General features: G+C 39.3%; 1 protein-coding gene across 1 annotated transcript; it reads right to left on the minus strand.

Moving 5' to 3' along the window:
- Window positions 1-490: 490 nt before the first annotated feature.
- On the minus strand, window positions 491-14,632 carry LOC129357814 (phospholipid-transporting ATPase ID-like). The gene is given in 27 exon segments (XM_055026805.1): window positions 491-1,551; window positions 2,560-2,690; window positions 3,460-3,598; window positions 3,800-4,045; window positions 4,150-4,233; window positions 4,305-4,528; window positions 5,086-5,269; window positions 5,392-5,542; window positions 6,206-6,308; window positions 6,394-6,505; window positions 6,881-7,045; window positions 7,123-7,238; window positions 7,433-7,621; window positions 7,986-8,235; window positions 9,102-9,276; window positions 9,358-9,551; window positions 9,919-10,007; window positions 10,127-10,285; window positions 10,926-11,008; window positions 11,081-11,151; window positions 11,247-11,319; window positions 11,409-11,470; window positions 11,572-11,670; window positions 11,820-11,933; window positions 13,103-13,161; window positions 13,246-13,343; window positions 14,439-14,632. Coding segments are annotated over 26 exon segments (3,582 nt in total). The 5' UTR covers window positions 13,301-13,343; window positions 14,439-14,632; the 3' UTR covers window positions 491-1,296.
- Between the last annotated feature and the right edge of the window lie 8,754 nt (window positions 14,633-23,386).

The raw sequence follows: 23,386 nt of genomic DNA on the forward strand, positions 1-23,386 counted from the left end.
GAGGAGACGCTCCAAAAGCAGGAAGCTTTCTACAGCGCAGGACGTTCTAGTCAATATATTATTCTTTGCTCTGCGGGTTAACAGAGATGTTATGTTGCTTGGTATGGCAACGAGTCTGCATGCCGACACAGATAGCAAAGAAAAATAAAAAATAAAAATAGTTTAAAGGTTTTTTACATCTGCTTGTCAGCTTATTTCCCCCTTGCTGTGGTCCACTGCATCTGCAGCCGAACATATATTTAATCATCAAATAGAATGACATATTTCATAATGTATATGGGTGACGGTTTGTTACATTCTGACAAACTAATTTTAACAGCAGCATTTATGCAATATTAAATTATTGACCAATATAAAAGAGAAGTTTACCTCATCTTCTCTTGAGTACTTTTCAAAACTTGTACTTTACTTTTACATGAGTAGAACAGTCCAACCCGTACTTTCACTATTATATTTTTTTATACAAGTATCTTCAAGTAGAGAATGTGAGTACTTTTCAACCTCTGACGTAAAGTTTTATTAATCACAAACATCAGTAACCTGAATAGGTGGGTAATTGTTCATCTTTGTGGAGATGTGTGGTAATTACAATCAGAATCCTGGCGGCGTTTGATATGGAATATAAAACAGAAGGAAAAAAGTATTTGAGATCAGAAACTGAAGACATATGAGGAAGAAACTGAATTTATTTCACACTTAATTTAGAACTTAAATGATTCACCATTTAATTAATCCCAATTCGGATTTTGTTTCTCTCTTTATAATAAACACCTCCATTTAAAAACTAAATTTTGTGTTTACTCTTGTTGTCTTTTAACTAATATTTAAATCAGTTTGGTGTTATAAACATGCAAAAACAATGAAATCTGGAACTTTTTTATTGTATGTAAAATATAATTGATATTTATGTACTTTTCTGTTTCCAATATAATACATGTTTATTAAAGGCCAAATAGTGTTTCAGAAAAATCTGAGAGGTAGACATAATTTTTGCTTAAAGATGCTCAAAAACAGAAACAACAACAAAAAATTATCATGGAGTGCAGATAGTTTACACTCTTCACGCCACAAAATGGCGCCTTTCTTGTGTAACGCCAAAGAAGTAAACCAAACCGGAATTGTAAGGCTGTGAGTTTTTACTTTTACTGTATAATTAATAAACATATTCACAGTGATGTCATTTATCAATATAAAAATAATCATAATAAAACATTATTTAGTGTTTAAATGACGCCATTCGTCCAGTTCTCAGTTAGGTATCAAAATAACTACACAAATAACACCAATAATTCAGTCCTATGTCTGCGACTCCTCCGGCTCCTCCGTTATGGTCCGGTACCGCTGCGGCTGGTTCTCCACCAGCACTGAGTCCTTTCTGGCGAACAGGGACGGCCTCCTCTTCAGGCGCAGGAACTTGCGCGAGGTTACCAGATCTCCAAAGCCCTGGGAGTGGGAGAAGGCGTAGCTGGAGCGGCGGGTGCTGACGCGCCGTGGAGGCGGCCGGTAAGGGTCCGGAGCCGGCTGTCCCTCCTCCCGAGCCTTGTGCCTGACCTGGAGAGACGGCTCAGATTTAGCTTAAACCTGGCAAGAACCTTTCAAAGAGCAAATACTAGCAGTTTTACGCTACATAGGGTTCAAGTTAAGAAAATATTTCACATAAATTGTGTTCTCCGGCGCTAGCTTTTTATGAAAACAAAAAAAAAACACTTACACAATGGACAAAATAAAAATGGCGGCCATTTTTTACGATGGTCCAACAGTGTATAGGGGCCATTTTGGATAGAGAAGAACATTTCTACCAAAAGATCTCGTAATTCGCTTAGTAGCGTGAACTTTTTTTAAACATTTGAAATCTTAAAAATTTCCTTGTTTTTTTTTTAAATTTCTGAGATTAATCTCAACATTTGTGAGTTTTTTCTAGCAAGATTTTGAGTTTTCGAGCTCAAAGATTTTCATGTTTTTTCTAAGGAAATTTGAGAGGTTAAAAAATAAACACTTACAGCAACTTTTCAACTTTTCAAACTCAGAAATTTTCTTTATTTTTTGTCAGAATTTACTGGAAGTTTTTTCTATATATTTCTTTGTGTTTAACATGAAAAATTATTTTTTTCCAGAAAAGTTCTAAGCTTAATCTAAAAATTTCAGAATATTTTTCTAGAAAACTTTCACATTGAAAAATTTGACACTTTTTTTTAGATCATTTTTGAAATAATTCTCAAAATTTGTGACTGTTTTGAGAGAAATTTACTCCAATTATTTCTCTGTCCACAACGGGCCTGTTAAGTCATTATACAATGGTCTCCATGGTTCTCCTGGAAAATTAACCTTTGAACTAAAATCATCAATTAGAGATGACTGTGGACAACGTAGTTAGCAAAGATTTAACTAAGGTGTATTTATATATTTGAGCAGATTGGAAATTACAGAGAATCCATCCATCCCAGTTCTCCTTTTTACAGATTATTGCACTTACCTTTTGCTTTCAACAACTGTTCAAACACATCATATGACTTAAATATGTGTCGATAAAGTAAAAAGGCTTCTGATTTTGTTCCTCACCTTATCAGTGATGGTGGGACGAAGCTGCATGCGGAGGAAGCGATAAGCCACTGTCGGCAGGACGCAGAGCAGACAGGTCAGGAACATCGTCAGCCAGACGTTCGGCTGGTTCAAACTGTTCCTCGCTGTGCCTGAAATCCATTTTACAGCAGTTTATTACCACAAACGCAATTTAGACCCATAAAAATGAAAACAAATCAGGTTTATTCCATTAAAAGGAGCAGATTATACAAAAGAAATCATTTAACTTTCAGCCATACATTATTAGTGAAGCCAAAGTCTCAGATTTGGAGGTAATAGTGACATCTAGTGGTTAAAACTCCAACATATTATAAACTGCTGGAGGCAAACTGACCACTTGCTTTTCTTACTACTCTCCAATTTTCTGTTATTTAAACATGTTAACTTTATATTCTCTGTCAGTTTTTCATTTAACTGCACTGAGCCTGATTTATTCCTGTTAAAGGGGAGTTTTTTAAACAGCTTTTTCTTAAGATGTTATAATTTTAGCAATGGAGTTCCACTGGGCACAATTTTAAATATATTTTAAATTATTAATTTGATTTGGGTCGTCACTGTCAAACAACACTTCAAGGATAAGCGGCTTTAAACTTTAGTTATATGGATAGTTGAGCTTCTTCTGGTTGTTGTTTTCTTGCTTGTTATGTGGTGCTAACTGTTAAAAATAAAGTTATTACTTTATGGAAAGAGGTGTACAAATCTATTCCATCAAAAGTTAGTATTTATATTTAAAAATGCAGTAATTTTGTATGCAAGTATAAATTTTAAATATAGTGTGAAGTGACTTTCTTTCATTTCTTATAAAACATTCACTAAATTAAAACTTAAGTACATTTTATTTTGGCACCAAGTATGATAAAAAAAGCTAAATCTACTCACCAATGAAGGGGAAACTGGAGGTGAACGTGAAAAAAAGGCCATTGCTGAAAAAAGTAAATGTGATGGAAAAGTAGGCAGCAATGCTGCCCCATAGGAAGAGTTGATTAATCGCTGTCCAGTAATAGGTGTCAAGAAACATCTGGAAAATAAAAAATAAAATCAGTTTTTTACTCAGTCTTCCTTGGTGATATGCTCAGTAGTTAGGAATCATGTCAATTTAGTTTAATTTGAACAAGGTGGGGCAACTTCACTTGTCTTTTTTCCATAACCAAGCATGACGAAATTCGTACAAAGCTGTCAAATATATAATAAATGACACTAATAGCAGAGAACGTCTTACCTGAGTGCTCACCACAAACAGCAGGCTGGTTTGCGTCAACATGGCGAAGGACTGATAATCCGCTACGTCTTTGCCGTCGCCCCGGACGGAGTCCCGCAAGGCTGCCCATGGGATAAAGAAGAGGACCAGGGAGGTGTAGGTGCTGATTACTACACATCGGACAAAAGTCTTTTTATTGAAAAACGTGTTGAGCTGGCCGGGAGAGTAGAGCTGAGGATATCGGAAACTCCAGCGGTCGTTGACGTCCTGCGAGAGAAAGCAAAAAGAAAAGGTACGGTGTTGGCTAAGGAGTTGGATATATCTCACCATTCCTCTGACTTTTAAATAAAAAATAATAAGATTCCTTCTACCTGGTCAAAGAGGCCCAAGGCAAGAACGGAGGTCGCGGTGTAAACCATGTTATACATGGTGATGAACCAGTCATCATAAACAGTCTGGAACCACAAAAAGATCCGTCAACATCCACACAAAGTGTCTTCATGCAGCTCCAGGACTTTTCACTCACCTGTGCAGAAAAGCCACAGAAGAAACCATACCAAAAGTGCACAAGGGTATAGCTAAAGTTCTTGTAGAAGAAGTATTGCAGGAACTTGCACATGCGAATGTAGGACCAGCGGCCGTGCACCAGCAGGAGGCGCTGGAGGTAACGGAACTGGGCGAAGGAGAAGTCGCTGGAGAGAACAGCTTGCATCCCTTCCTGACCACTGATGCCCACGCCGATATGAGCAGCTAGAAGCAAAACAACAAGATTCTTCACTTGCTTTTCAGTCTGAAGGGCTCACTGGGTCTTTTAGCATCTCCCATTGTTCACTCAAAGCTGAAGAGTTGATTTATGGTTACGTTGTTGAGGGACGTTTTGAAACAGTCATGGAGACGGAGACTCATCTTTCTGCAGAGAGCTTTTAGCCTTTTGACAAACTTTGCAGTTATTTAGTGAAGAATCAGGCAAATATTCCTAATTCCTCACTTTATCCAACAACGCGCTCCTCAAAAGTCTTCATGTTGCCTGTGAATACAAAAACCGGATAATGGAACTGCAGACTGATAGTCTGGAGTTGCTCCTTCAGTTGGTCGATCAAATTCACTCGGATAGCAAAAACTCCTGACCAATCACGCAACACTTTGTACAGAGCGCTGTTGTAACTGTATCAAGAATGAAAAGAAGACACATTCCTGCAACTAAGATGATGCAATTTTCCACTACATGAATCAGAGTAAATTGTGACGCTTCAGTGAAGTATGGGAGAGCCTTTAGTTGGACTTAAGCTCTTATTTGTGATTTTTACCCTTGATCATGCTGACGTCATTGGCTCCGTCTCCTATGGCCAGAGTTATAGCCTGCTTGTACTTCTTGACCAGTTCAACCACCTGGGCCTTCTGCAGCGGCGTGACCCTGCAGCAGATGACCGTCTTGCACATGCATGCCGTCCTCAGCAGCTCCAACTCCAAGTCCTCTTGCAGTGCGTAGGCCTAAAGATTAAGAGTTCACACACTTCTGTTGGCGGTGTAACTCCAGCTGACCCAAAGACTGCATTTTTATTTCTGATTCAGAAAATAACTGAAACCGTTTGCTGCTTAGAACAACTTCTTACCAAGCTGTGTCCGTTTATAATCAGGCCGTATTCTCCGTTTACTTTCTCATCCTCCACAGTCTGGGTCTTCTGGAGCCAAAACAAGCCGGCTCGAGCTTTGATCACCTTCGGCTTCTCTGCTGATCCGGGACACATTTTCCTTCTGGCGCGCCTGGAAATGAGAAAGATAGCAGGAAATCACAACTAAAGCTTATATTTTATGGCTAATTTGTCAGTTTTTATAAAATCATAGCTAAGACAGGGATAAATTATGAGTCATAAAGGGATTTCTTGTGAAAATGCATGTTAGTGGAGTTGGATGGGATGATTGTGTGCAAGAACAGCGACCATGTCCCTGAGGCGTGGTCGGTGTTTCAATATGGTTGAATTTACAGCTTTAGCATTAGCTTCTGCTAAATACCATGTTGGTATAGCACTTTAGCATTAGCTTTAGCTAAACACTGAGTTGGTATAGCACTTTAGCATTAGTTTTAGCTAAACACTGAGTTGGTATAGCACTTTAGCGTTAGCTTATGTGTTTTAGGGTTTTTAACATGTCTGCTTGAGCCGAAAGGCATTTTCTCTTACCTGTCCATTTTGAAGAGAAGCATCTCAAATTAAAGGTTATATTTGTCTTAATTTTCAGTGTAAACTGACATAACGTATAAATCAATTTAAGATCAACATTTATTAGGTGTTACTATTGGTCCAGTAATTACAAAAGGTGCTGTATCTTTGTTTGACTGAATGCAGTAAATGGTTTGCATTTACTGCTGGTTGTATGTAGTAAAAATAATCAGAAAACTGAACAGTAAATAGTTACTGATTGACTCACTGCAGCTCCTCTTTGACCGTGTTAGCTGTGTTAGCAGCCACAACAAAGATCTCCATCTCTTCTCTCAGCATGTTGCTGGAATATCCAATGTTTTCTGCTGTTTCTGTTAGTTAAAATAAACAAATTGCATATTAAAAAAATGATTTGAATTAAATTAAATTGAAAGGTTTGGGTTATAGGGTGCAAACCTTGTTTATCTCCGGTCAGAACCCAGATTTTGATGTCAGCTTTGGCCAGCTGCTCGATGGTGTGAGGGACGCCGTCCTGCAACTTGTCCTCCACAGCTGTGGCTCCCAGCAGCTGGAAGCAGAATTAGCATTTAGCAACTTTAAAGTCCTGATGCTCTTCTTAGACATATTCTGTTATAACGAGAGGTTGTAACAGGGAAGAGTGCAAGAAACTGGACTCAGGACTAATAAAAAGGTAAAAGGCGATTCAAGAAGTGAATAACTGATGAAGACATAAATTATTTAACATTTAAAAATGACAAAGTCAGACGGGACAAAATATGAAATTATGTAAAAACGTAGGTAATTTAAAGACTGAAATAAATCCATCCATCCATCCATCCATCCATCCATCCATCCATCCATCCATCCATCCATCCATCCATCCATCCATCCATCCATCCATCCCCTCCCTGCTGGCTGGTGTGATTAGCAGCTTTGCTCTAACCATCAGGTCCGTTTCGATCTCTTCATAGAGAACATCCAGTCTGTCCTCGCGGCCCTCGATGGCCGTGCTGGCCTCATGGTGGCGCTCCAGCCAGCGCTCCATGTAGCTCTCCTCCAAGTCTTTGTAGGCCAGAGCCAGAGTGCGAAGCCCGTCGCCTGCATACTCCTAGTTTGAACATTTCAGAGCCGTTAAAGCATTTCTCCTTCCAGAGGAAAGTCGGTCGGTTGGTGGTAACGTCTCACGTTCAGGTGTGTGGTGGTGACGTCCCTCAGCTTGGAGCAGGATGGGTGCAGACGCTCGTAGATGATGGTGTCTGCTCCTTTGCAGTAAAGAGTCATCCTGCCCTCAGGGTCACGGACTGGGAGGCAGATTTAAGGAGACAACGTTTGGTAAATACCACGTCCGTCTAACATTAAATCTAACATAATGTTGGGCCTTGTAGGAACCCCTTACAAACCACACATTCTGTGAATCTGTGCTTCTAAAGTTAACAGGTAATATTATTTCTGACAAGATCATTTAAACCTTGCAGTAAAACACACACACACCTACCGATCACTGACATCCTCTTCCTCACGTTGTTGAAGTCCAGAACAGCCAGAAGCTCATATGTAACTTTCCTCCCCATCTCCATGACCGTGATGGTCTCCGGCGTCCGCGAGCGGAAAACAAACCCAAAGTTCCTCGCCGCGGTCACCAGAGCGCCCTCGTCTGGCGACTGAGCCTGATAGTTGAGTTCCCCTAGCAGACGACCCAGAGGACGGAGGGTGTTCATGGAGGCAATAATGATTAAACATGTGTAACATAATTACTTATTATTTGGTCTCTCATTCTGCCCTGGGCAGTTTCCAAACACCTAATCAAAATCTGCCACAGAATCCAACAAAGATGCTAAAACTCAAAGTACTAGTTTAGAAATTCACATTTTGCACATTTTTCATCCATCCGGGACACTTTCATCTTCTAAAAACAGCTAGAGTGCTTAAAAAAACTATTTTTCATTACTCTAAAAAAGCATATTTACAGTTTTGAGGTCTATTATATGTGCAGTGTCAGCTGAAAGTTGCTGCTTGTTGTAAACAACAGATGACTGTCGGACTCTGACCCTCTTTCTTCTCCTCTGACATGACGGTGTGGCACAGAGTCAGCAGGCGGAAGAAGGCCTGGGCCTCCGGGTTTCCTTCCTTCACCGTCTGCAGCAGGCTGTAATCATGGAAGACGAACTTTGGATCTGCCAGCTGGTTCCAGGAGAAGTCCACTCTCTCCGTGTTCTGCAAAGGACATTGATTACTCAGCACATCTCTGAGGCCAGAGCAGTTTATCAACACAAGTTGATCAATGGGAAGTTTGTTGAACTGCAAATCATTGTTTTACTTTCCTTCAGTGGTGGAGAAAATCCGTTAATCTGCTAATTTTTTGTTTGCCAATTTTGCAAACTTTGAAAATATTTAGGTCAGTTAGCTTCCTTTAAATTAATTTGTCTGGATTCATTTTAAACTGCTAAATTACCTTGTTGTTGTGTAAAGTGTCAATTGACACATGGTTTGTATCAACATTGCAGATCTTAGCATTTCTGTGCTTTTACCATTAGCTTCTGCTAAATACCATGTTAGTTTAGCTATTTAGTGTCAGCAGAACTAATGATGAGATGTGTTTTTTCCTCTGATTTCTTCGTTACCATTAGCAGAACTAATAAATTCATCTGAGATTCACTCTGTGAACACAAGGTGTCGCCTGTTGAAGCTGCTTTACCTCCGTTATCTCAATCCTTTGGCCAGAGAAGTCATACAGCTCACCTGAATAAGAGAGAAATGTATTTCACAATCAACTCATTGTCAAAATTCAAAGACTGAAGCAGCTGGCCGAGGGGCATTCATATTTCTAAACCACCTGAACCGACTCCTTGCGATAAGAAGAATATCTATTGTACTGATGTGAAATGCAAAGTCAGCACAACAGAACAACATTTCTAGTATTAATTATTAATAGTATTACTTTACAACTTCAGGCAGCCAATGGGTTGTTCACCTGAACACTGAACATGAGTCAAGGACTGATTCTACTTCTTTACTATCCAACAAATGGTTTCTAGAAAGTACCTATTCCCTTAAAACTTCTCACTGAATGTAACAAACTACAAAAATAAGAACCTGCTCTCCTCATTGGAAAAACTGTAGGAATCTCATCAGGTGTCCGATTCCTACCGTAGTTTCTCTTTCACTTGTTCTGATTTCTGTGTCAGAGTGTCTTGTCGCTTCTTCTAGATGTACTTGATCTGACCCAGCTCCTCGTTGAGTGTGGTGGTCCTCGCCTGAGCCGGAGTGTCTTTCTTCGGATAGTACATCTTCCTGTCCCAGTCTATGAAGAAGCTGTTCCCGAGGCGGATCATCTCCACGCTGATGAGAAAATCCAAACAAAACACTGAGTCTCAACCTAGCACCGTGGCTACTCCTGCTAACGCTATCGTCTTCACGTACCTGACGTAGAGAGAAATGGGCACCACCGTGTTGAGGACGATGACGTAGGACCAGAAGGCGTAGAAGGACGATAGGGGAATGTCGACGCCTGGTTGGCGGGGAAGAAACGCCGTGAAGGTCGAGCCCTCATTCACCTCCCAGATGGTGTGGCCAACCGTCATGATGGCACAAATAGTTGCCAGGAAGCCAAAGATCTAACAAAAATGGAGAAATCTGTTTAATCAATCGTCTAAAAGGAATGAACACACTTCTGCAATTGTCTTAGAGCTTTCACTGTGATACAAAACATTTAGCACACTTCCCATAAATTAGTTTCTTTGGATAAATTATAAAGCTTAATTTATTTGACTGTTCAGTAAACCTTCTGTCAACATGATGGGCACTGATGGCAACACTCACCACATTATTGCTTTTGCACAAGCTTTCTCTGATTTAGCTGGTTTAGCACATTAGTGTTAGCGGAACTGTAGCTTTAGGGTTAGCACAGCTGACTTTTCAGTTAGCCGTGCCCTGCACTGTCTTTATTATAAAATGTTTTAAATTGCAGTTGCTTGAACTCACACATAACACCAGGATGTTCATCAGCTGATCGATGTTGGTCCGTTTAAATGTGTTTCTCCCGCCGTTCTGCATGAGCTTGGTATCAGGACCTGCAATGAATCAGACAAGAAAAACTCCTAGGCGTCTAGTCTACAAGGAAATTACTCATGAAGACCATTTCAAACTAACTCTCTGCAGCTATCGAAGCGGCTGCTGGTCTCATTCTTACCTGTGTAGATGACCAAACCGAAGCACCACTCTGTGTTCCTCACAGTGCATCCTCTGAGCAGGATCTTATCGTTGTCCAGCCCGTGTTGCTGCCCGTCCACAGTCAGAGTCCCTTTGAATTTATCCAGATGGTTGTTTGGAGGCTCACATCGAACTTCACCTGAAAAACAGACATTAGCATCCGGGTGTTTACAAAAAGCCTTTTCTTTCTCATAGTCTGACGTTAAAGATAACTCATTATGCTTCCTTGAACGGTTTAATACAGATTTAGAGGGGATACAAAACAGTCATTCTTAGATAGTGAAATTTTAGTAAAACATGCTGGAAGTCTGTTTGGGTTTCTAGGTAATGGCGCAGTGCCTGTGGAAGTAACTCAACAATCGAGAGTTTTTTGAAACAACTAAAAACATTCATTTGTTGGCAAAAAGCAGCTGAGTGTTTTTTAGAAGCGGAAAGACACAAATGGAAGAACAAAAATGTTCAAAATGTGAATTTTCTATAACTGGTCGCCTTTAAATCAGTCTAATTATTTCCTTTCCAAGATGTTTTTTTAAACTTTATGTTCTATTTGGTGGAATTTCCTTTTAAGCAGTAAATCGTCCTCATGATGGCAGCTAATTTTTTTAAAAGCACCAGTCCCTCCTTAAGTCATCCATGATTCTGTTCTCAGGTTTTCTTCCATCTTTTGTCTAATTTCCAGTCAGATAGTGATGAAAAGAACAGGTTAAATGTCTTTTTGTACTGTCAATATCTGGTTTTAGCTGAATGTGATCAGGAATAGGTTTGGGTGAACTTGTTACCTGTGAAGGCAGACAGATCGTCGATGTTTTCTCCCATCTCCCCGGTGACGGTCAAAGCCTGTTTCACCTTCAGGTTGGTTTCCCTGAGGGACACCAGGAAGACGTAAGATGGAAAGTTTAGCCGCGTGTTCAGGCGTTTCTGGATCCGCACTCACCCGTCTAACTCGGCTGTTTCCACATAAATCAGGTTGAGAGGTTCGCTGCTGGACAGAAGCAGCAGGTCGGCCTGAAAGCAACATCGGGTCAGGAAAAGTTACTTCGGCTTTCACAAAGTTTACATAAAAAATTTACGCATTTTCCCTTTAAGAAGTCCAAACTTACTGGAACAAACTGGTTGCTCTCCAGTTTGATGATATCTCCAACCTGGATGTTCATCCATTTTTCTTCTCTCAGCCTGGAAAGAAAAACCTCTAAATCATCTGGCTGGATAATAAAAACTCGTCAGCTGTTTTTATTCATAAAATCTTGGAAGCAGTGACTCACTCTCCGTGGATCAGGACTTTCACCTTGCGGTTATTCACCTGCTTGTCCTGTTTGTGTCTGTTCTGCTCATTTCACATAAAAAAGACAGAAAAAATTGTTTTCTCATGTTTGATTTCAGTAGCTGGCACCGATTCCTGTATAAACAGTCAGTTTTTATCCTCACTATGTCATCGTTAGCATCTTTGACCCCCGATACGGAAAGCACGATGAGCAGCGGCACAGCCGTCGTGAACCAGGGAACAGCAGAGATTTGTGGGATTAGCTGTCAAACGACACGAATCACAACATTTTCAAAACGAAAAGTCTTAAAATTTACACAGAATTCAGCAAAAATAGAAATTACCCTGTCAGAAATAAATTTAAAGCCAGAGAAAACATTATAAACTGAAAACAATGAGTGTAATGTTGTACCTGGAGGATGAGGAGGAAGAGGAAGTAGGCGTTGGCGAGCCTGCTGAACTGTTCAAAGAGGTTCAGAGGCAGGAAGGAGAAAAGGTTGTATTTGGACGTTTTGATGGCATTTTTCTGGGGAACAGAAAGAATAAAAAAATCTTTAAAAATATGGTGTTTTCCAAATCAAATGTGGAAGAAAGTTTTTTTAAAAATCACCCCAACTTAATGTAAAGGTAATTAATAAACATGTCATGTATCCCATAATGCATCTCTAAACCATCAAACATGACAGAAAAATGTTACATTTCCTTCTTCTATATTAATTTCTTTTCTGAGCATCATGTTAGAATACTTCAACAGGAAGCATTTTATTTTGAAAGGCTGAGGATGTTAAATTGTAGAGCTGCTTTAGAGAAGCTAATATCACAGTAAAACGATATGTGTCATTTTTAAAGTGGATCATATTGAGATTTACTGCTTTTTTTCTAAACAGAAACTAGAATATTTGTATTTAATTTTTCAAATAAGTTTTTGTCAATGTAATTAGCTTAACAGCGAAGCTAAAATTAGCCGTGCTAATGTTTGTAAACATATAGTGTTTGAAAATTCATCTGTTTTATATTCTAATAATCGTTATTATTATGCATCAAAGATGATGTCAAACCAAGATGACATGAACTTTGCTTGTTTTTGTATTATATGTGACTAATTACATATTTGCATGTTTTGCCACAAGCAGGACAAAGTCCACACACTCTTATAACTCACACCAAACATAAACACACTTTTAATCTGGACACATGTTCTCAAACATGAGCCCAAAATGCAATAACGCCTGGTGACATTTTAGAATGAGTATTAATACTTACATTTTCAAAACATGATTGATAATTTATTACTTTAGAGTTTTTATTTTTCTAGTTGATATTCCAACCAGTGACAAAAAGCTCTGTAATAAACAATTATTGTAACATTTGAATTAGGGTTATCTTTTTAGTTCATTGAATTGTGGCAGTTTTAGCTTTTTTTATTAAAAAGATGACCATCCAGCATGTATGGAAAGCCAAAAGTGCCACAATTCATTACATTAAAAAGACAAGATTTACAATTATCTGTGTGAAATGTTTAAGAAAACATTACAGGCATCCAATAAATCAATTGTTATATTAAAAAATTGTTAGATATGACTTAAGCATGAGATCCATGAGCTTTATCTAATATTATTTGTCTCTTTCCACTTCCAACAGTAGCCAAAACCAGGAGCAGCAGTAGAAAGTGTCCCTGGTTCAGCGCGTACTTACAGCGTATTGCCAGGTCTGGTTGAAAGCTCGGTCATTCGCTCGCAGGCGTCTCTCCTCCTCTGGGAGAGATGGAGGTGAAAAGTGGAACCAGAGAGGAAAAAGCTTCCAGACATGTCATGAAGTTTGTCTCTGTCAGATCTCACCTTTCTGCTTCTCCCCTCCACACGACTTTCTACAGAACGACACGACCGATCCCATCGTTAGCTCCGTTCGTCCATCGTCACACCTGAATCACGAGCGCCTGAACAGAGAACCGCCGATTCAGTTCTTGATGCGAAAGGTCGGCATTTTGTTTTATTCTGTCATTTAAAATATCCTTGTGTTTCAGATAGTTCATGATGTAAAATCAGAGAAGAGAAACAAGCCGCCACCTTTTTCTAATCACACAATTGCTGTCTAATGTTTGTGCTGCTAAATGTTTTTGTTTTAAAGATTTTAATAAAAGTTTAAAGGTCAAAAGTTCAACCAGCCACCACACTTTAACCAGATCTAACAAAATTGGTGTCAATTTTGAAGATATTTTCTGATTTATGAAGAAATTTATGGAGCGAATTTATCAGAATGAGATGTTTTCCTGTTTTTCCTACTTTGAAGAATCAGTCAGTGTCACATTTAAACCATAGGGAGCCTAAAAGTTAAGATAAAAAACTTACTTTTAAATATTTATACATATATTTATTCTAAATCAGTTATTTAGACTAACAGTTATTTTCCAATTAATCCGAAACAAAAATAATTTGTGAAATTTAACAAATGTTCTCCAATTGAAGGTCAGATTTATAGAAATTATGTTGATACAATAAAATTTATTTTAAGGCCTTTACAACAAATGCCTTAAATTACAATAAATATATAATTTGATTTGAAAGAAAATGTACCGTTCTATATTTGGCTGTTCTTATAAAAGAAATTGTTCATTTTTGGTCCAAGAATAAAATGTTTTTGTAAGGATTATGTAATCACATCCTGGAAAGTCCTTCAGAGTTTATCTTTGCTCTAAAGTTATAAAAACCCGAAACCTCTCCCTTTTTAACAGACATAATCAACAACCAAACACTCTGATCTTTGTTTTATCTGCCAGTTTGATGAAATATAAAATGAAAATAGATTTAAAATGTGTGTATTTTATTACTTCTGAGCAGGAAAGTGCTTCTGAAATGGAGCAGGAAATACATTTCATAACAGCTAATTTGCATGTGATCAAGGAAAGAAAGTTCAGAAGCAGAAAATAGAGAAACATCTGGAATATTAATGTTCAAAATGATCCCAAAGTAGATCTGATAACTTAAAACTCAAATCTACTTGAAAACAACAGATAAAAATGGTGAAATCTTACGGGTTCTGGCGTCTTTCTGCTTCCTGATTGGATGAATGCAGGTTCAGATCCAGATCCAGACTGTGGGTGGGAAACAAAGACGGTCCAAAAGGTTCTGATGATCTTCTGATCCCGGCAGGAAAAGCTGTTCTGGCCCTGAGCAAACAGAGCAGCGATCTTTGGATCTGCATGTAGGAGTCGATACCTGGGCTGTAAAACTACAATAAAGGTGAGCGCAGCCAATCAGAAACCAGCACTGTAGTTATTAGTGGCACAGCCAGCGGTTAACACACACACACCCAGTGGTGTGTTCACACACACTCTGCAGAACTTTGTGTTCATCAGGAGGTCGATTGTTTCAGGTTTGAGCTAAAACAGAAGCAGCAGCACTTCCTCTACAGGAGAAAACACACGAGGTCATGAGGTCAAGCTTTGTGACAGTAAATAAAACACATGAATAATCTCTTGGTTTGCTGAATTATAATAAAACATGATATTTATGTTATGAACAATGAAATAATTTTAGCTTGGATTGGCTCTGAAACATCATAAATCACTGATTCATTATAAAAACTTTGACTAGACTCAGAGTAGACTTATGGAAATATACATGATGAAGTATTTAAATTCAGCATTTCACTGAAAAAGTAATTAAAGTGTAGATACAGGGATAAAGATTAGCATGCTAACCCCTCAGGTTTCCCATCAGCCACTTGGGTTTCAGGATGACCAACATTTTTCAAGATGGCTGCTAATTTTGAGCCTTTTAAACCATTTATGGACATTAAATGTTCCCGTTTTTATGACATGGATGAACTTTAGGTTCCTTTATGTGTTTTTAACTTTGGTTTACATTTATACAACTTTAAAATAATAATATGTAGCACAATAAGAAACTGATATTTTGTAATTTAGTGTTAGCTTCTGGCAATTCCTGTGTTTATCGTTAGCTTCTGCCAATTTTTAAAGTATTTGATAATTTAGTATTATCAGTCTTATTTTTTGATGTGTTTAATGGTTAAGTGTCAACATCCACTGATTTTTAATGTTTAGCCATTTTTGTTGTCTTCCACCAGTTTTGTAATGTGTTTTGTGGCTTAGCAATATATTTTAATGTGTTATTGCTTTAATAATAACGTGTTTCAATATTTTACGTGTCTAACAGTTTGGCATTAGCTCAACTAAAGTCCTTGTTTTCACATTAGTGGTTAGTGAAACTAACATTTTGCTTAGCTGCTGCTACCTTTGGTAATACCTACAGCAAATTTTATTACAAACATACATTCTTCATTGAGTTTGGCGGCCATTTTGAAAACTGTCCACCAGAAAAAGGAAATACAAGATCAAAAAATTATATTGGGTTTCTATGTTTCAGGTTCTGTAGGCAGTGATTTGACACCAAACACTTTAATCTAACTCACAATTTTAGTGCACAAACTATATTCTTCATCACAACCACAGTGGCTATTTTGAAGAACAAAAAAATGTATCAAGAATCAAAAAGTATTCATATGTGATAAATATTTATGTATTGAAAACAAAAATAAAATTTTCTTAATAACCATTATGAAAAATGGCGGTCATTTTCTCAGTTTTTCTTCCAATACAACTGGTAACATATGTGCCAAGTTATGTTCTTGCATCTGCTTGTGAAACATTTTGCTGAAATAATCAATTAGCTGCTGCACTATGTCCACATTTTCTCATTTTACACCAGAACTTGGCTTATTGATGAGTTAAACACAGGTTTATTTCTGATTATCAGTAGTTACATAATAGAATCAGACTTTGATTCAAGTCAGCTTCATAATTTCTCTTTTATGCTTGGGGACAAGTCCCAATCTCATTAAAAAATCTGTAATGTCAAGGAATAAACTAAATCTTTGATTTTTTTTTGCGGAAGAATGATTATTTAACTGAAAGGAAAAATGAATAATCTATCATTAATGTGATTATTACAATGGATCCCCACCGATTTGCATTCAGGAAGAATAGGAGCACAGAGGATGCAGTCTCCATAGCACTACTCTCTGTCCTTTCACCTGGACAGCAAGAACACTTATGCCAGAATGCTGTTCTTAGACTTTAGTTCAGCATTTACCACTGTCATTCCATCACAACTCATTGCCAAACTCACAGACCTCGGCATCAGTTCACTCATGTGCAACTGGTTGCTCGACTTCCTGACCAGTCGACCCCAACACGTCCGGCTGGACTTCTCATCCACCATCATCATAAACACCGGAGTGCCACAAGGCTGTGTGATGAGTCCCTTCCTCTACTCTCTCTTCACCCACGATTGCAGACCTGGCCATGGCTCTAATGCCATCATCAAGTTTGCAGATGACATCACGGTGATCGGCCTCATCAGAGACAATGATGAGGCCGCCTACAGGGAGGAGGTGGACCGTCTGGCTGAGTGGTGCGACAAGAACTACCTGCAGCTGAACACCAAGAAGACCAAGGAGCTCATCGTGGACTTCAGGAGGAACGCTGACCTGCACCCACCCATCCACATCAAGGGAATAGCGGTGGAGCGTGTGAACAGCTTTAAGTTCCTGGGCGTCCACATCTCCGAGGACCTGACCTGGACAACCAAACTGCTCCAAACTCGTCAAGAAGGCGCACCAAGCGCCTCTTCTTCATGAGGACCTTGAGGAAGAACCACCTGTCCTCAGTGATGCTCACCAATAGCATCACAGTTTGGTACGGGAACTGCTCTGTCTCCGACCGGAAGGTGCTGAAGAGGGTGGTGAAAACTGCCCAGCAAATCGCCGGGGCATCGCTCCCTGCCATCAATGACATCTACAGGAAGCTGTGTCTGAATAGGGCCTGGAAAATCACCAAGGACTTCACTCACCCTGCACACACGCTCTTCTCTCTCCTGCCCTCTGGGAGGCGTTACAGAAGCCTACGGACCAGAACCACCAGGCACCAGAACAGCTTCTTCCCCACAGCTGTCATGCTCCTGAACGCCTCCTGACAAACTATAAGGACTGTAACCTCCCCATCTCCAGACTGTTTCCCTCACATACACGATCTGTATCCAATCTTTATATAATCTGTAAATCTAATTTGCCATTATTTATCCTGTATTATAAGACAACTAATATATTGTTGGATAAATTGTGACAAATAACAAATATTTGTTATCAATCAAATATTTGTTATTCTCATGTATCTTTATAGGGTATCTTTTCTTATATGCTTTTATTGTTTAATTTCATCTTAGCATTAAGAATGATTTTGTATTGTTGAATTACTCTGATTCTCAGAAGGCCTCACTGAAAGAAATCAGTGACATCAGGTTTCTGTAGGGTTATCTCTCCGTGGGAAGCAAGGCCTCTTTGACCGGCTAGATTACTATAAAACTGACTGTGAAGATGTACAACTTGCTCTGTTTAACCCTGTGTCTGGAACGAGACTATCTAGTGCAAGATACCTTGTGTTTTAGTTAGTGATTGTCATTGGTGGTGTCACTACATGATGAAGTGTTTTCCCCTCCCTTTAGAGTTACAGTGTTTCTTTGTGATTAGGAATCCTGAAAACAATAAAAAGAGAGGAGCAGGCAAATGTGTTTTCAGAGCAGCAGAAGATTGTAACTGAAAGCACATGACTGTCTGTTCTCCTCGTGAGTAAGAAAGAATCTAACTCTCTTGTCTTTCCTGTGTTTGTTTAATAGGTGTTGAACCTGACATATATATACAATCCATTCTTAACATTCATGTATATTCTGTATAATCTCTGTAAATCATATATGTACATAGCTCTCATATGTATATTTATACAAAACATTTTATTTTATTTTATTTTACTTTATAGCACATCACTATTACTCTCTGATTATACACCATATCTTTGTACACCTGTATATAAATATTTATATCCTGTGTAGCATTTCTGGATAGATGCAAACTACATTTGTTGCTTTGTATTTGTGACAGTGCATTGACAATAAAGTTGAATTCTATTCTAATGGTGAAGTATGAAACTTAAAATTTTACAGAATATTCTTAGAAAATCATCAAGAAATTGAATTTATTTTGATAATTTAAGAAATAAAAATTATTTTTTAGAGAAATTACACAATGAGTGATTAAATATAATTAATTAAATTGATTATGATGATTATTGGGTACAGCTAGTGAAAACCCTTCATTCATTAAACATGTTCGTGTCACATAAAACTGAAATGTACGTTCAATTGAATTAATCTAAAGATGATTGGTCTAAAAAATCAATAACAATTAATTGACAAACAGCATCTTTATTAAAAACTGTTTTCTCTTGTATAAAGAGAGCTAATCATCTTTTCAGAACATGAAGGACTAAATATTTAACATGATGAATTAAAAAAAATTCAACCAGCACATTAAATTTGTACTTTCCTTTTGTGTAAATGTACTGAATACAGATTGAATTAATATAAAACAGAACCACAAAAAGTCTCTCATCCCAAACTTGGCTCTGTTTTCACCAGAGACTCAAATGTAGCCCAGGTGTAAATTCAAACTGGAAGACTCTTTAGCCCCACCTGCATCATCTAATCGGCGCATCCCGCTAATCACTGACGATCAATCATCACTGCACTAAGCCATGTCGCAGCCAATCACCGACCATGCCCCAGTTGATAAGGACGTCCATCCAAGGCGTCTTCCGTTTCGCTGCTGCACTCAACACACCTCCAACCCTTCTCCCTCTCCACTGTCCTGGCTCCCAGGCATACCTGATTCACTGACCTCCACCACCAGTATCGGGTCCCGGGGGATGACATTCCTATCAGCATCGGAAATGCTCATTCGAGCTCATCGCAATTAAATAAATGTCCTTAGCCGGGGCCCGAGCGCCAAAGACTTAATTTATGCATGTCAATAAACTTTTCTAATCGCTTTCTTTCTGTGTCCGAGTCTCTCCAGATTGCATTAAGAGTAGAACCTGCATTAGCTGCTCAGCTGCAGCCTGCAGTCAGCAGTAAATAAAATTAGATTCAGTTTTGCTATCAATGTAAATGTAAAATATTGCAGGGATGCATCAATCAGACCTTTTCTGTCCAACACTGATCTCCAGTTTTCATTTTGCTCTGATCTTCCAGTTCCTGGAATTTTTTCTCCAAAGAAAAAAAATGTTCTGCAGGTTCTGAGTTTCAGGTAGAAGTTCTGAATGAAAGAGAAAATATTAAGATTTCCTTCATTTTATGATTCAAAGCCTGGTCATTAGACCTTCATCAACTGGTTTCAAGATGGGAATATTTTACTGAAAATGAGGTATTTTCTAAACAGAAACAGAACAGGATGAACAGAAATGAATCAAATCAGAAGAAAAAGTGTTTATTGTTCACTAAATACATGAAGTTTAACTGCAGCAAATATACAGTTAGGGCCAGAAATATTTGGACAGTGACACAGGTTTTGTTATTTTAGCTGTTGACAAAAATATGTTCAGAAATACAATTTATATATAATATGGGCTGAAAGTGCACACTCCCAGCTGCAATATGAGAGTTTCCACATCCAAATCGGAGAAAGGATTTAGGAATCATAGCTCTGTAATGCAGAGCCTCCTCTTTTTCAAGGGACCAAAAGTAATTGGACAATGGACTCTAAAGGCTGCAAGTAACTCAAAAGGCCTTTCCCTCGTTAACCTGTAATCAAGTAAGTAGTTAAAAGGTCTGGGGTTGTTTCCAGGTGTGTGGTTTTGCATTTGGAAACTGTTGCTGTGACCAGACAACATGCGGTCAAAGGAGCTCTCAATTGAGGTGAAGCAGAACATCCTGAGGCTGAAAAAAAAGAAAAAATCCATCAGAGAGATAGCAGACATGCTTGGAGTAGCAAAATCAACAGTCTGGTACATTCTGAGGAAAAAGGAATTGACTGGTGAGCTTGGGAACTCAAAAAGGCCTGGGCGTCCACGGAAGACAACAGTGGTGGATGATCGCCGCATACTTTCTTTGGTGAAGAAGGACCCGTTCACAACAACTGAGGTCCAGAACACTCTCAGAGAAGTAGATGTATCTGTCTCTAAGTCAACAGTAAAGAAAAGACTCCATGAAAGCAAATACAAAGGGTTCACATGTAGATGCAAACCATTCATCAATTCCAAAAATAGACAGGCCAGAGTTAAATTTGCCCAAAATCACCTCAAGAAGCCAGCCCAGTTCTGGAAAAGTATTCTATGGACAGATGAGACAAAGATCAACCTGTACCAGAATGATGGGAAGAAAAAAGTTTGGAGAAGAAAGGGAACGGCACATGATCCAAGGCACACCACATCCTCTGTAAAACATGGTGGAGACAACGTGATGGCATGGGCATGCATGGCTTTCAATGGCACTGGGTCACTTGTGTTTATTGATGACATAACAGCAGACAAGAGTAGCCGGATGAATTCTGAAGTGTACCGGGATATACTGTCAGCCCAGATTCAGCCAAATGCTGCAAAGTTGATCGGACGGCGCTTCACAGTACAGATGGATAATGACCCCAAGCATACAGCCAAAGCTACCCAGGAGTTCATGAGAGCAAAAAGGTGGAATATTCTGCAATGGCCAAGTCAATCACCAGATCTTAACCCAATTGAGCATGCATTTCACTTGCTCAAATCCAGACTTCAGACGGAAAGACCCACTAACAAGCAAGACCTGAAGGCTGCGGCTGTAAAGGCCTGGCAAAGCATTAAGAAGGAGGAAACCCAGCGTTTGGTGATGTCCATGGGTTCCAGACTTAAGGCAGTGATTGCCTCCAAAGGATTCGCAACAAAATATTGAGAAAAAACTTTTTTGTTTGGGTTATGTTTATATGTCCAATTACTTTTGAGCTCCTAAAATGTGGAGTGTTTGTAAACAAATGTGTACAATTCCTACATTTTCTATCAGATATTTTTGTTCAACCCTTTAAATTAAACGTTACAATCTGCACTTGAATTCTGTTGTAGCGGTTTCATTTCAAATCCAATGCGGTGGCATGCAGAGCCCAACTCACAAATATTGTGTTACTGTCCAAATATTTCTGGCCCTAACTGTACATGATGATCATTAAACATTTGAATCCAAGACATATTTAAAAAAATAGGAGCTGAAAGACACAGAAAATGTCCAGTGATTGAGAAAAACTGCAGTAAATTAAAAGAATCTTTGACTGGAAAAAGAAAAACAACAAATGGATCCTGGAATTATCTCAGTTTCCATCTATAAAGGACTGGAAGAAGCAATTTCTAAGGAATTTGAGTTTCACCAAGAAACAGTTTGTATCCATAAAAACATGTAGAGACTGAACTATCTGTTCAACAGTGAGAGAGTTTCTCTGACAGGAGGAAAAACTTTAGACTCTTTAGACTCAAATCAGCTCAGAAACACTGAGGAACGAGAACTGGTCCATAATCCAGGAATCAGAGGTTCAGTGAATGTGGTGTTGAAGGTGTGGAGGAGGATCAGTGAGTCAGAGGAGACTCTGTAGAAGGACAGAATGCAAGCAGGACAGTCCACATACACTGCTACTCTGTTAGAGACAGAGGACGAGGAGAGACGAGTTTCTATGTTATTGTGTCTGACAGAGTAACCATTAACATCAGAGCATCTCAGACTCCAGGAATGATTATTCCATCCAAACACACAGTCTCTACTGTCTCCTTTCCTCCTGATTCTTCTGTAACTAACTGATATATTAACTCTTCCTCTCCACTCAATCTCCCAGTAACAGCGACCAGTCAGACCAGTTCTACACAGCAGCTGATTCCAGTAATCAAATCTCTCTGGATGATCAGGATATGATTGAAGCTCCTCAACACATGTCGCCTTCCTGTTGTCTTCAGACAGTTTGAGGTTTCTGCTCATTGTGTTTGTGTCGATGGTGAGTTGACAGGAATCTGATGGAGAACAAACACAATCCAGCTGCAGTTATTGATCATTTATTGACACTTTGACTCCTGAATGAGTGATGTGACAGTTTAAAGATGGTTGAATGTGAGCTGCTTTGTTGTCATGAATCAGATGAAAAACACACTTACATTTCCTCAGACCTGGAGTCAAGAATCGGCCTCCAGCAGGCTCCACCCTGAAAGGAGGAGGGGGGTCAGACCATCAGTCTCTTTCAGCAGCAAACATGGACATTACATGTCTCTCAGACACACATTGTCCTCCACTGAGACAGGAACAGTCCAACATCTGGATTGCAAACTGCAGTGGATGTAGGAAGGACAGTTGGTGCTGCTGCAGCACAACTCATTTCTCCAAACACAGGAAAAGCTCCAACAGAGAGGAGAAAGGAAATCCCTCAGTAACAACCTGAAGAAACTCACTGAAGCCTAAAAGGACATCAGGAAACTAAGGAAACATTTCTGGAAGCTCCACCTGATTTAATAATCAGCATTAAAATACAATCAATCTAAACTCTGATCAACACCTGGATACCTGATCCATCCACACTCCCACACACAGATGAAGGAATGAAACACTAAACAGCCCTGCTGCTGAAAACCTGCTGTGGCCTGTGAAGAGGTTTTATTCATATTAAATTGTGTTCCTTTATGTGTCATATAAATGTAATGTTTTTTGAATCACAGTCAAGGTGTTTTTCTGTGCAGCTGGAAACGGTGTACAAACTAATGAACCAAGATGTGCCGCATGGTTCGTTGACGCCGGACAGTCGATGTGCAAACGGCCTACTATAACTGTGACTTCGGTACCTGCGAAGTGAGCCAGATGGACCGAAGCAGGGAGGTTGTCCACAAAGGTGGATCACCTCTCTATGGAGCTAGCCCGCGTGAAGGCCCTCCTCCTGCCTTTAGAACTGATGGTGAGTAGGGCGCAGCTCTCCCTCCCGAGCAGGATGAGGCATCCGTCAATGATGACAATGCTCTGTCGGTGGCGGCCTCGGGCACCCATTTCTGTGATTTACCTCCAGGGTTGGAGTCCAGGGCATCAGAGTCTGACTCCGTTGCCTCCCAGGAGGATATAGGGGAGTGTGTGACTGCCG

The sequence above is a fragment of the Poeciliopsis prolifica genome, unplaced genomic scaffold (genome assembly GCF_027474105.1).
Source record: "Poeciliopsis prolifica strain line A6 unplaced genomic scaffold, Auburn_PproV2 SCAFFOLD312, whole genome shotgun sequence".
NCBI classification, from domain to species: Eukaryota; Metazoa; Chordata; class Actinopteri; order Cyprinodontiformes; family Poeciliidae; genus Poeciliopsis; species Poeciliopsis prolifica.